Source organism: Ochlerotatus camptorhynchus, unplaced genomic scaffold (assembly GCF_037179485.1).
Source record: "Ochlerotatus camptorhynchus isolate MF236.1 unplaced genomic scaffold, CSIRO-AGI_Acam_v1.1 ptg000209l, whole genome shotgun sequence".
NCBI classification, from domain to species: Eukaryota; Metazoa; Arthropoda; class Insecta; order Diptera; family Culicidae; genus Ochlerotatus; species Ochlerotatus camptorhynchus.
In genome coordinates this window covers 1,762,429-1,776,488 of record NW_027040699.1, presented here as the reverse complement: position 1 = coordinate 1,776,488, position 14,060 = coordinate 1,762,429, and the positions used below count along the sequence as shown (strand labels likewise).

The following is a 14,060-nucleotide window of genomic DNA, read 5'->3' as shown; positions in this document are numbered from 1 at the left end:
TACCTCTAAAACCTATTAAAAACTGTCTGGGTAAACTATGGCCGACTTAGTAATGGAACAAACTCTATTGCTTATTATAGCGCTTCTTGTGGACGTTTTAGGAAGCTTTTGACGTCTCCTGATGAACGAGGGACCCAACAAACAATTCACAATCACAAATAAGCATACACATTGAATAAATGCTGTATAACAGTGTACAATGCTGAATAAAAGAGGATGTCGAATTATGTGCTGAAAAAAGCTCATTTAAAGGGTGATACGGTCAAAATTTGGTCAAGGGAAAACGCGTGTAAATCGGTGAAATCGTTTATTTAAAAAATCAAATTAAATTTCTTTTTCAAGTTCAATTAGTATAAAATTCAGGAAAAATATTCAGTTAGGCTTCCGCTTTTCTAAATCCGAATTGCCGGGCCTTACGCTTGACCCCTGCCATCAGATTTTGTACAGCCACCTTGTCCACCTTCTTCGCCGCAGAAAGCCAGTTTGTCTTGAACTGCTGCTCGCCCTTAGCAGTTTTTTGGTCTTCTTTAGGTTCCGCTTGACAATAGCCCAGTATTTCTCAATTGGGCGGAGCTCTGGCGTGTTGGGAGGGTTCTTGTCCTTGGGAACCACCTGCACGTTGTTGGCGGCGTACCACTCCATGGCCTTTTTACCGTAATGGCAAGATGCCAAATCCGGCCAAAACAGTACGGAACAACCGTGTTTCTTCAGGAAAGGCAGCAGACGTTTATTCAAACACTCTTTCACGTAAATTTCTTGGTTGACAGTCCCGGAAGCTATGAAAATGCTGCTTTTCAAGCCACAGGTACAGATGGCTTGCCAAACCAGATATTTCTTTGCGAACTTTGACAGTTTCATGTGCTTGAAAACATCTGCTACCTTTCCCCTTCCTTTTGCCGTATAAAACTCCTGTCCCGGAAGCTGCTTGTAGTCGACTTTGACGTAGGTTTCGTCGTCCATTACCACGCAGTCAAACTTCGTCAGCATCGTCGTGTACAGCCTCCGGGATCGCGCTTTGGCCGTCGTATTTTGTTTATCATCGCGATTTGGAGTCACTACCTTCTTGTAAGTCGATAGTCCGGCTCGTTTTTTGGCTCGATGCACGGTTGTAGACGATACACCCAGCTTATTTGCGGCATCTCGGAGAGAGAGGTTAGGGTTTCGCTTGAAACTACCGGCAACTCTCTTTGTCGTCTCAGCGGCTTCCGGTTTTCGATTTCCTCCCGATCCAGACTTCCTGGCTGTCGACAAACGTTCCCCAAACACTTTAATTACATTTGTAACGGTTGATTTGGCAACTTTTAGCGATTTTGCCAACTTTGCGTGCGAGTAGCTCGGATTTTCGCGATGCGCGAGCAAAATTTTGATACGCTGCTCTTCTTGCTTGGACGGCATTTTGACAACTGAAGAGTGAATTCGAAAATCAAAATAGGAGCAACATTCTACACACACACACCTTCAAAATGAGGGGTGTTCAGGTTTTTTAAATGCAAAATTGAAAGAAATACGTCAAGTTGATATTGACCAAATTTTGACCGTATCACCCTTTAGATCGATAGATGCGCCTTTATTCCGCCGTTTGCTCTGATATGATTAATTTACTTATTAAAAGCTTTATAAACGTTGACTGTCTTCCTGATTCAGAACCAGAAGTTTAATCTAATAACAAACTGAATAAGTGTAATTTTCACATACATTGTCGCTTTAATTCGACTGTTTTCAATTGCTTTAATAAAATGCTTTATTAGACGTCTTATAAATGTTTTCTTGTTCCATTATTAGATTTCATTGCATTGCTTTACAATATTACTGTATAAAGGTGAATACAGTCAGCAAAATAGCTCGTATACCACTATGCGTCCATGTTTTAATGGAATGCTTTGTAAATGCTTTATAAACAACGTATTAGATTTATTATTCCACAACACTGCCCATATAGATTGAATAAATGCTTTATACAGTATACAATGCTCGAGTCTTAGTGGAATACCTGTATAAAGAGTATTAGCAATTAGTACAAGACACTGAAGAAGTCTGCACATTGTAGATGAAATACGCGTATCTGTCAAGGATAAGCAAATAAGGTAGTGGAATTAAATGGAACTAATCCTTCCCTCTCTCTTTATATTTTGACATCTATTTGTTGAAAACAACAATAACAATTGATGAATTTGATGGATGGAAATGATGTGAAAATGATAATGACTTTTTGCTACCTGCATGCTTGGCATACACAGTTTTGGTCACGAACTGCTCACTTGCTAATAACTTTGCACACAGTTGACGGAACATAGTTCTTTTTGAAGCAGTAGATAGAATAGAGTGTAAGCTTGTTATAGATATGTAAAAATGAGGCGAGAAATGCTCACTACACATCTTGTAATTTAAGTGTTAAATTGATTAGTGTTGATTCAAATGTTAAGCTTTACCTAATCTTCGCATCGTAAACTATGAGTCTAATCTATCAATTACTTAACAGAAAAAAAAATTTCAACATCTGAGTGAAAAGTTATCACCAAATGAGCAATTGGTGTGTACAACTGTGCATGCCAAGCATGGCTACCTGTCAAATCGTATGGAATATGTTTTAGTACATCATCACTTTTATGGTTTTGGATTTCAAACCTAGGTGTCGCATGCACTGGTGCAGTTTCGCGTAAATTCATCAATAACAGTGTATGTATTGATGAATCTACGCGAAACTGCACCAGTGCATGCGACACCTAGGTCTGAAATCCAAAACCACAAAAGTGATGATGTACTAAAAAATATTATATACGATTTGACAGGTAGGAAAACGTCATTTTCATTTTCTCATCATTTCCATCTGCTGTAACATAGATTCATCAATTCAGTTCATAAAATCGACAGTGAGCTTGAATAAGGGCCTATAAGGGACTATCATAGCATGCTGTCTATCGCATAACCGCAGGCAGAAGAAGCCTTCTACCGCTAGGTGCGCTAGTGGTCTCCAATGAAAAGTGAAGCCACTTTCTGATCCGAAGTTCCCCTTCTGTTCTGTGATGCAAGAGGAGCGTAGAAAAAAAATCGTGCACAGTCACCTGGAAAATATATCATTGTCCGCGTCCAATCTGGCTAAAGTGCTGAATTTTCCTAACGTACAGGGAAACCTTGACGACGAATCGGAAGCCTTAAAGTAAACGCCAGAGTGGAACTTCGTCGACGGTGGAACCACAAACGAAGTGGCAGACGACTAACTGGCAAAGAAATCCATTTAAATAATGTGGTTCACTGTAATAGAATTTTCTTGGAAGCTTGTGCCATCATCCACCAGATGGGTTAGTTTTTTTTGTTTTGATTTGAACAAAGTTGATTTTGTGTACAATGATTCTTTGACAGTGTGCAAAGAGTGTGTATCATTTTGTCATTTTTTTGTGCATTTCAGTTTTGAGTAGAGTGAAAGAGATAGAACCAAAACATTCTAGTACATTTGGTGAAAATGCTAGTTCAATCTAGTAGTAGTGTTGCCATGTGGTACAATCCAGTAGTAGTGGTGTTGCCATGTAGTACACTGAAAAATTGCAATAGCAGGTTAGTCACCAAAGTTTTCGAGCCGCTCCGTCTGTCACTTCGTTTGTGGTGGAACTGCCAACCGTCAGCTCCACGTAAAGGTCGTGAGGTTCATCAGAAGCAACCCAGTGCAGCGAATTCGCTACCGCGAAGGCTTACCGTCATATGGTCATACCGCGCCAGCAGGCAATAAAATCGATTACTCAAGCAAAATACTACAGAAGAATACCGTAGCTAGAACCCGTGCTCGAAAGCTGTATGCCAACCTGCTGACCAAGTTCGGTGGGTGCATACTTATGATGAAATCTAAAGGCCGACTTCGGACAGCTTCCAGGACCAACATATTACAATGCGAAGTTAGTTCTTTTTGAAGCAGTAGATAGAATAGATTTTAAGCTTGGTATAGATACGTGAAAAAATAGATTTTAATTCTTTTAAAAAACTGTATTTGTTTTTGCGTTGTAAAAAATGAAGTGAGAAATGCACGCTACACATCTCGGACTTTAAGTGTAAAAATTCATTGGTTTTGATTCAAATGTTAAGATTTACCTACTCTTTGTATATCTATAGTAAACTATGATCCTAATCTATCAATTACTTCAAAGAAAAACACATTTCTAGCCCCCCCCCCCCTCCTTTCGTGACGTTTTTCCTATACCGAATACATTGCTTGCCACAAAATCATGAACCCCCCAACTAACAATTTTAGCTGCAGATTAGCTTATACAGCCAAAAATTGGCTTATACAGTTAATTTTTGCCTGTATAAGCTAGTCTGCAATTAAAATTGTTTGTTGGGCCCCCTCTCCCCTTAGAGCGTGACATAATATGTGCATCATCCCTAAGTGGGCTATGTTTAGTATATGGACCGGGCTGTCGTCTCGAATTGTGATGAAGGTATTCGGTTTCCCCATCGAGATCCATTTGCGATTTCCTCATTGGGATCCGTCTGCGGAATCCCCATCGGGATCCGTCTACGGAATCTCCATCGAATTAATTTATTTTTTTGTAAACTTTACTAACCTTTATCTACTCCCTTTTGGGATCCTGCATCGGTTTCCGGTTCAACATCCAAGTGCACTTTTCTTAAACATACTTTTGTTCCTCCTGCTCCGACCATCACAAAACAAAAACAAAACAAAACCTCGAAAAAAAAAAACAAATCAAAATCAAGAAGAAGATGTGATTTGGCAACCCACGGTGGGAGTTTGAGTTTCTATAATTATACCCACCCAGCGGAGGGAAATCGAATTTTGTCGGGTTTCTAAACTAAATAGAGACCCTTTCGGGGCATCAATTAACGACCGAAATGAGAACCAGCGGTGGAGATGCTCTTAGCTGAGTCTCGGCAATTATTGTTTTACTGATTCTCAGCTAAATAAATTTCAGGACTACACTGAACCAAAACATCCGCAATACTTCGAATGATTATTGCATTGCTCGAGCCCTTTAACAATATGCATTCGAATTTCGGATGATTTTCTTATGGTTGAATTTGTCGTCAGATGATGAACGTCCATATGACTGTCATCCAAATACAGGATGATTTTCGTTTGAAAATTAGCTTTAAAACATACGGCACTCAGAGGACAAACATTTAAGAATAGTGTGACATGCAAGTGCTTTTAATTAGATTTATAACTTGATTATCTACAATTCCATACTGAATAGCCATAATAAGCCATTCCATTATGGGTACAAAAAATTTTCGTGGTGGAGAAAACCTCCTCCATCACGAAATAGCCAAACATTGGTTTTCATCCTTTACCTATGTTCGTAACAGCTCTGATAGCGATGCATATGCTTCCACCTGGTTTGTCAGCTCAGATCAGCAAATGATGTTCGATAGAATTATTTACTTCATCGTTTTGAATGATTTGCGTTATGGGGCTGAACCAATACCATATGCATTTCCATTTAGTATGACAGTCATTCTGCAGAGAGCATTACGCATTTCAACCCTATCCCTTCTCATAACAAGTTTCATCCTGTATTCGAGAGGAAAATCATCTGATTTCAAAACAACCGTCATCCGGTTGCAGCTATCATTCGAAAAAGCGATTTCGGTGTTTTGTTTTGAATGGTCTGAGGTTTCATTCGATCAGAGGATGATGTTTGTGTACAGTGTACTCGGCTGTTGGGATCTCGGCGAAAAAAATTAAGTGTGTAGATCCATAGGCCAACATTAGAGCCATTTCCCCTAATATAGGGAAATTTACGTATTCTGGTCAGTCTAAGCAGTGTGCATGCTCCTTTTTACATTTTCTCGTTCTCACGCACACAACTGAAGACCTTGTTTGCTTACATTCTTTTGCTGCCTGCTGGTTTATGTATATTCCAATCGACCTAAATGTCCAAAATGATCTATAATCGTTTTTACAACGCTTCAAACTTCCCAGGTGAGTGTGACAATTGTTGGCAGCTTGTTTTTCTTCGGCAGCCTTTCAGACATCAAAATGTAATCAGTTTGTAGCTGATTAACCAAGGAATCGTTTGAATACATCTAACAAGATGTTCTGCTGGGATAGTTCAGTGCAATTATCGTTTGAAAATGGGTTGCCGAAGCCAACATTTACCCTAGTTCTTCGATCGAAATAGCCTCGAATCGCACTTCAATCAATTCAACGATTTCAGCCGAATTTTCATTATACGTATCACTCCACAGATTATCCGAATTTTAGTACCGTAAAACGGGGTATCTTTGATAATAGAATACTTTGATAGTAGAATATAATGATTAAATTTATTCCCTGTACTATTTCCGAAAACTCTATACGATAAGATACCCTAAGCTACAAAATGGAACCAACGTTTCAAATTGGTTCCATTTTGTAGCTTAGGGTATTGGCGTTCATACAGTATAGAGGGGTTTTCCTACACCTAGAATGTTTTACATAGGTATTTTTCAAATATCTGAAAAAAAAAACAATTTTCTTATCTTTCGCCTGATTGAAAAGGCACGTATGAAATGTATTTCCGATATAGCCATCATAAATTCAATGTTGTCCTTTTATTACGTATGATGTTTCTGATTATATAGGGAAAATGAATGTAATGTCGGCCTAAATGCCCCTAATTTGGGCCCATACATAAATTCAGCAATCGACTAAATTTTCAATAGCGACCAAAAATATCCATAGTACCAATTTTTAACTTCATCCGATAGGCCGAAGTGAATGCAATTTAGAATCTGTAGGCCGAGTTTGGGATCAAGAAGCAGTGTTAGATTTTAAATAATATCACAACAATTTGTTTCTCTTTAGCTAATCTTACGGTACGGAAAGGTGAATAAATTTAGAAGTCATCTGCAGTGAAAACATTCCATTTAATGAAAAAAAAATCCACTCGAAAAACAGAGGAAAAGGGCGGGTTGTCCTTAGTAGGCTCAAAATTAGATCTAAGCCCTACTGATAGTTGATTGAAAATTTCCAAAGTTACCTCGTTTAGCCTGGTACGCAGCTGAAAAGAAAACGGAAAAGTAATTTTTGTGGATTTTTCCCAAAAGAAAATTTGACAGCTATAGTCTGCTAAATTTTGAGATTATAGGGAGATGTGGTCAAATTGTAAAATCAACACTTATTAGTGTTTCTGTTGTTTGAATGCATCCAAAACATTAGTTTTGCAATAAACGCCAACATTACCTAACGGAATAATTGATCAGACCATTGGCGTCTTGCAGTGAAACTTTTCCAAGCTTTCGCCTCCTACATTTCGAAGTGAGAACTACTAGAAGGAGGATAGTTTCTAAATTTTCCAAGTAAAACAGACGATTTTTGGGGCAAATCGGTCCATAAAGAAAAACTAATAATTTCCCGTGGAAACTTTTGCTTGCATCGTGTAAGAAAACGTGTTTGAAAACTAATTGTTATTATTTCGGTATGGATCGGAGAGGTTTTCATGGAAAATAATGCATAACAAGTTTGCACCCTCAGCGAGAGGTTACCTCCTGCGCAGCTACATTTTTCGGAAAATGGTGAATATGTGCGATTTCCACTAAGATGAAAGTGGAAATTAAGTTAATTTACTTAGGAAAGGTTGTATCATGCTGGTGGTAATGGAGAATTGGTTGTATAGGACGCCAATATTCAATAAATGTTCATTTTGGCCTTTTCTAAGCAAACATATTGATATTCACAATTTTCGACGGAAAACGCAACGGAACTTGCTTTTCTCAACACGCACCATACTATAAAATGGTGCTAGATGGTATTCGAAGTGATAACAAGATGACAAATCATCTTTATTTTGAGTAATTGGTCAATTTACTTCTGTTTACATCATATTTACGATGCAGCATTGATGGAGCCCCGAAATGAAATGAATATATCTTATGAAAGTTCAACTGGAAAAGTCAAAGATGCACAGCAGTCTGATCGTAAAAACGTTTTCTTCTTCAATTCGAATGTTATATTGCAAGGCTTTGACACAGGCTTGATGAAAATTATGATTTAACGCTAATTTTCACGAATTTTATATGCAGTCTGTCAACATTATCATCATCATGCAGTGGCGACATCTGCGTTGAGCTTTTAAGGCAATCTTCCAATTATTCCGCAAGGAAAGTGAAATTGCATTCAGAATGCGCCACCTTCATGTCGATCACGATACTAATGTAATCGATCTTTCCTTTACCGATTTCTTTTGAACTGCGTACTGCCATGGGTCAAGAAATGCTGAGGAAAAGTAATTTCTTTTGCATTCCGTGTCCTATCCGGTAGCACATAAAAACGTCATTACTTTTCAGCTGCGTACCAGGCTTTTAACGGTACTAAAGCTTCACAAACATGAATTTAGATGGCCTGCTATGGGAAAACCGCCTCCCAAGAAGAATAAATTTACCTACTCGGCTGTGTAAATTATCGTAGATTTGAAAAATGAACACCGACAATTTATTCACTTATGCCGCTTTAACAGTCGTTACAAAACAAAACAATATAAAATGCCCGCAAAAAAATATCTGCTTCATCGCCTCCTCAAAAATATCACATAGCTATCCTATAATACACTTACAACTTCACCGCTGCCATGGCGATGGTGATCTTATCGAACTTCTCCTGCATCTGCGACAGATAGGCGTCCTTGACGGCGATTTCCTGGACCACGTGACGCTTTACGTCCAGCTCGAATTTTACTCCCCGAATGGCATCCGCCGCGTGGCAATACCGAATGAACTCGAACCAGTTCGGATCCTGCTGCAGGGTTTGCGGATTCCCGATAACAATGAGCAGTGCCTTGGCTCGGGTCAGTGCTACGTTCAAGCGTTTCACATTGCTCAGGAAACCGACCCCGGTGGTACCGGACCGAACTGTGGTCAGAATCATGATCGGTTTTTCGCGACCCTGAAAAGCTTCGACCGAGCCAACATCGATCTCGTTCCACCCATGCCGTTGGCACATTTGCTTCAACTTGATGCACTGCTTCTTGTACGGACTGATAACACCGATGCTGTGTTGCGGTATGGCCCGTTTGTTAATCCCGTTGGAGAGAATCTTTCGAATGTAGAATTCGACCAATTCGATTTCCTTTCGGTTGAAGTAGCTGGTGGAGTCCTGTTCGCGAGCCAACTTGCCCATGGACGACTCGAAGATGATGGGGAACTGGGCCGATGGCAGTTCAGACCAATCGAGGGCCCAATTGACGTCATCCGGCGAGGCACAGGGTTGCAGTTCGTCCTGATAAAACATTTTGTTGGAGAATCGCAAGATGACTTCGTGGGAACGATAGTTCTGTAGGAGTTTAATGATGATGTTGGTGTTGTAGCACTTGGTTGCGGGATCTTTCATGTACACTGGAAGATTCATCAGTCGTTCAAGCATCGAGATACGTAAGCCCATGTTGGCAGCAAATTCCGAACGAGTGACCGGTCCCAGTTGCTTTGGGTCGCCGGACAGGATGATTGAACCATTGAGCTTTTTGGGAGTACTAATGATACCTGCGATGGGAACAAGGGCAGACGCTTCCGTGGCACTGCCACACTCGTCGATGAATACGTATCCAAAGTGGTTTGGTTTGATGCGAGCCTGAACTAGCTTACCGGCGGAGATCAGAGTGCAGATGACGATACGCTTTTCGTATAGTTCCTCATATGAGGGCAGCCGGTAGGATCCGGTGTTGAGATTAGAGCACTCGATCAGCCGGTAGGGTATATCGGCCATCATACGTTCGGCATGTTTGGAGAAAAAGCGCCAGATGTGTTCCTTGGGAACGACATTCAGCAGCCGTTCGGTAAGTTCGTTACAAGCGAAATTCGATGACGCTGTTACGAGGACATGGGCGTTAGGTTTAAGCTTCCAGATTTGGGCAATCGCTTCGACTAATGTCGAGGTTTTCCCCGTTCCGGGTGGCCCAAACAGAATGAACGGTGAAGGCCTGGCCGTTTCGTTGACAATATTGATGACGGCCGTTTTCTGCTCCTTGTTGCTTGCCAAATTGCTGTTGAACCACTCGAATTGATCACTGAAATGGGTTCTTTGAAATTCTATCGCAGAGGGTTTCTCGGATTATGGAATCTTACCTGCCAAAAGCTTTTAACTTTTCCCCTGTCTTGGTTGGGAAAAAGAAGGCACTCAGTTCCTGTCGTTTGACGATATCCAGTGCTTGATACTCCATCCGAATGGGAATTCGGTTGGGGTTGAACTTCATACGCCACTTGATGTCGTATTGAAGTGGTTCTTCCGTTTCGAACAGCACCTTATTGGAGCAAATCTGCGAAATAACACCGACGACGGTTTTGATCGATTTGTTTGGACGCGTGTAGGTCAGTTCAACGTAGTCTCCTTCGACGAGCGATTTTGGAGCTGTTCTGAACTGGTTTAGCTGTGAACAAATTTGAACGTAATTACCAGAAATAATCAACCAATACACTCCATCATACCTGAAGACTGTAGAATCTTTTTGTACCACATGAAGCTAGCTTGACATCATTCATATCGTACCGGGACAACTCATACTGCACGTTATAGTCTTCAATGTTGTTCATTAATTGTAGCATTTCGACGTAATTACCAGCCTTTAGTCGACTTGCTTCGTTAGTATCCAGGAACGACCTTTAACAATATAACAATAGTTAGTTTCGGATCAATCTGATCAAAACCTCAAGCACATTACTGAATTCTCTCACACAGCGTTCGCTCCTTTCCTGAATACGTATCTACCATTTCGAATTTGTTCTTGAAAACGCTCACCATTTCCGTGACGGGGAAATAATCTTTCAACTTTCCCAGTGCGATCGGATTTTGTGTCACCCGCAGCTCAACCGGTTCCTTAAACACCCGAAAGTGATACTGTTCGACGTACTCCAAGATCCGATTAAACTGCACCAAAATAGTGTAGTCATGTTCAGTGACCAGGAACATGCCGGTTGTAATAGAAAACTTATAGCAGTCACGTGGATTGATTGTAATAGGCCACACGTCTCGATTCACCGGCATCAGTTGCTTTGTCGTATGGTACAGATACACACAATCAACGTGTATGGCCGTGTGACTCGCATTACGCATCGTAAACAGCGTTACCGGGCTCAGAGCGTCATAGTGCTGAACTACTTCCAGCTTTTGTTCCGTTCGTAAACAATCACTTCCGAGAGTTATCTTAAAATTATTCTCGTGTTTCGATTCGAAGTGACCCGTGTAGTGCTCCGGCGTTGGGAAACTTAGCCGACAAACAAAACAGTTTCGGGACGATGGTTCGAGTTGATATCTCAGCAATCGTTCGACGGTCATTACGTGCCGGATTTCCGCTAGTGGCCGGTTCGCTTCCACCATGTCGCGAATCTCTTTCAGAGCTTTATCATTCTGAACGAGCGCTTTCTGAGCGATTGCTTTCTTGTTCTGTTTCTTCGCAATAAGCTCTGAAAGTAAATATCCCTCAGTCCCGATCAATACCTAAAATAATCCCATATTCATTACCATCGTTGAGACGTTGCTCGTGATTTTCCAGCAGATCCCGTAGTCGTTCCATGTTAAATTTAAACTGCTGTTGCTCAGCTGTTCCCTTATTTTGCTGCTGCTGCTTTTGTTGCTGCGTCAACCCGTTGCGCGTGATCAGACCATGGTTCATCAACACCCAGCCCAGCTCGTCAATTTTGACTCGAGTGATTCGACGCAGCCGAATATCCTCGAGCAACTTTTCCCGCAGCTTCTTCTTGATAATGCCACCGTCCTTGATAAGATTGTGCCGGTAGATCCGCACCATAAAGGACTCGATTTCGTGTTTTTGACCTGTAAAGCGATTAGAATGCTTATATTTAGCCCAACGCTACTAGGACGGTAGTTACGTTCGAAGCGTTGTTGCATGAATTTGCTCGGAATTAGTTCCATGCTTGTTCCGTGATACTATCGCTAGCAGGGTAAAAACGATGGTCACAAATAAAAGTACTAAAAACAGAGTAAGTACAAGCTTGATAGACTAAACAATAAAAGATAACTAGTAAAAATAAACACGACGATGACTTGCTCAGCGGAAATCACAAAACACACTAAACGAGCGCTGTGATCTGATTAAAAAACAGACAAAAACAGAAAAACGCCTTCCAGACGGCCGGAAACTTCAGTAACTGATTGCTCAGAAAACAAACTAAACAGAGAAGAACGCGGGAAAATGAGACGAGAAGGACGAGAATGAAAGTCTCGCGTCTTTTTTCAAATAGACCAATCTACATTCAAGCTGAATATTGCATTAGGTCCTAAGTAACATTGATCGATTCTCTTCGTCGACTTTCTTTTTCGTTAAGTGGTGGCCAGGGTATACAGTACCAAACCGGTTTCAGTGCTAATGCAGATCCAGTAGTGTGAAACCCAAGAACATAATGTTGGTCGAAGCAATAAAGATGGATTTTTTGAAGCAAAAGATAAAAGAAAAGTTCCACATCGGCCAGCGAATGCTAAAGGATGAAGCTAAAAAGAACAATGCCGAGCCACCAGATCCGAAGCGTAGACGCGTCATCCACGGGTTGTTGGTGATGAAGGATAACAAAATCTTGCTGATGAGCATCGATGAAATCTTCAACGAATATGGAATCAATCGTCATGTAATAAGGTAAACTTTATGCAACTTTATGCCATTTAATTGTGATTTAATCATGGCATTCAAGCACCGACAAACCGACATGACACTTAATTCTGACTTATGACCGAAAATCGTAAACAGCCGATTTAAATGTACAGTGATCCGAACTGTCAAAACCATATACTAATGAAATTCCACACATTTTTATTGACGAATTTCCATGTGAAATTCCACATGATTTTCATGTGACCACACATAAACAGAATCCACCCAGAAGCACACATGAAATTTATGAGTCAAATGAACAGTATGTGTGGTTACACATGGCTTTTATGTGCACACATATTAAGTATGTGTCCGACACATAGAAATCATTTGTTGATCACATTGCAAAAATTCATGTGTGGGACACATAAAAACAATCTTGAAATTTTATCAGTGTAGGTTTTTTTGATCAGTATAAAAATAATTTGTCCAGAATAGATCAGACACGAACCAATTCATAACTTTTGCATGCAGGTTCCGCGAACACGGAGCCAGATGTCAGTAGTGTGCTTTGGTCAGAAATTTTATTGTTTTTGCTATGGTAATTCATGTCGGTTTGTCGGTGATTCAAGCGTGACTCATACACACAAAGATAAAAAAAAAGCTTAAAAAGTATGCAGATTCCCGCTTCATCTTATTGAGTCCGAGCCATGATTACTTCGGCAGTAGTCATGCATGATTAAATTTGAAATAATCTTTCCAGTATTAAATTTTATTCTTTTTCAATACTGATATCGAGACTGATATATAATCAAAAAAGATTAAAATTCAACCAAAAATTATTCAAATAGAATCAAAAATGATTAAAATTTATTCAAAAAAAGATAATCTACAATCTAATCAACCATGATTAAACTGGGATTAATATCAGATGCCTATTTTTTTAGAAAGAGAGGATTAATTTTTAATCATTCGATATGATTAAACTGAGTTTAATGTCAAATTGATTAGATTTCAAGCAAAATGGGAATAGTTCAATTTATCAGTGTATATTATATTTTCCTCGATATTTTCAATGCTTGTTTCAGATTAATTTTGAATGTGAAAATTGACCATTCGGGACCAACCCTGGCTATTACCAAAGATGAATACTAAGATGAAACTGTCGGAAGAAAAACTTTCTATTTTAGTGTCTTCTTTCACGGTCCCTTTCATCCAATGAGAACCCCCCGTATTCAAGGTAATTTTGTGGTTTTGCTGCCCCCTCGGAAGAGATGAAATTTTGCGCTCATTTTTATCAAAACAATCACACCAAAATCAGAGGTGTCCCATTTTTTAATTACTCGATTAACAACTAATCGATTATTTTTTGTTGGCTGTGCTGCCATTTTTCCACGAATGAGAGTACAGCACATGTTTGAAACGATCGGTGATGATCCTGTGGAGATGTTAATGCTTATATCGGCATGATCTAACCGATTATAAATAGTTTACTTTTCGGTTCGTTAATCGATTAAACGATTATTCGAATGAAAATCG

At 39.9% G+C, this 14,060-nt stretch overlaps 1 protein-coding gene across 1 annotated transcript; it reads right to left on the bottom strand.

Moving 5' to 3' along the window:
- Nucleotides 1-6,833: 6,833 nt before the first annotated feature.
- LOC135703078 (putative helicase MOV-10) lies at nucleotides 6,834-12,114 on the bottom strand. Its single transcript, XM_065224188.1, has 7 exons — nucleotides 11,806-12,114; nucleotides 11,438-11,749; nucleotides 10,638-11,379; nucleotides 10,405-10,576; nucleotides 10,045-10,346; nucleotides 8,295-9,986; nucleotides 6,834-6,978 (listed from the first exon to the last, which is right to left on the bottom strand). The coding sequence occupies exons 1-6, from the start codon at nucleotides 11,846-11,848 to the stop codon at nucleotides 8,537-8,539; spliced, it is 3,021 nt and encodes a 1,006-aa protein (XP_065080260.1). The 5' UTR covers nucleotides 11,849-12,114; the 3' UTR covers nucleotides 6,834-6,978; nucleotides 8,295-8,536.
- Nucleotides 12,115-14,060: the final 1,946 nt, after the last annotated feature.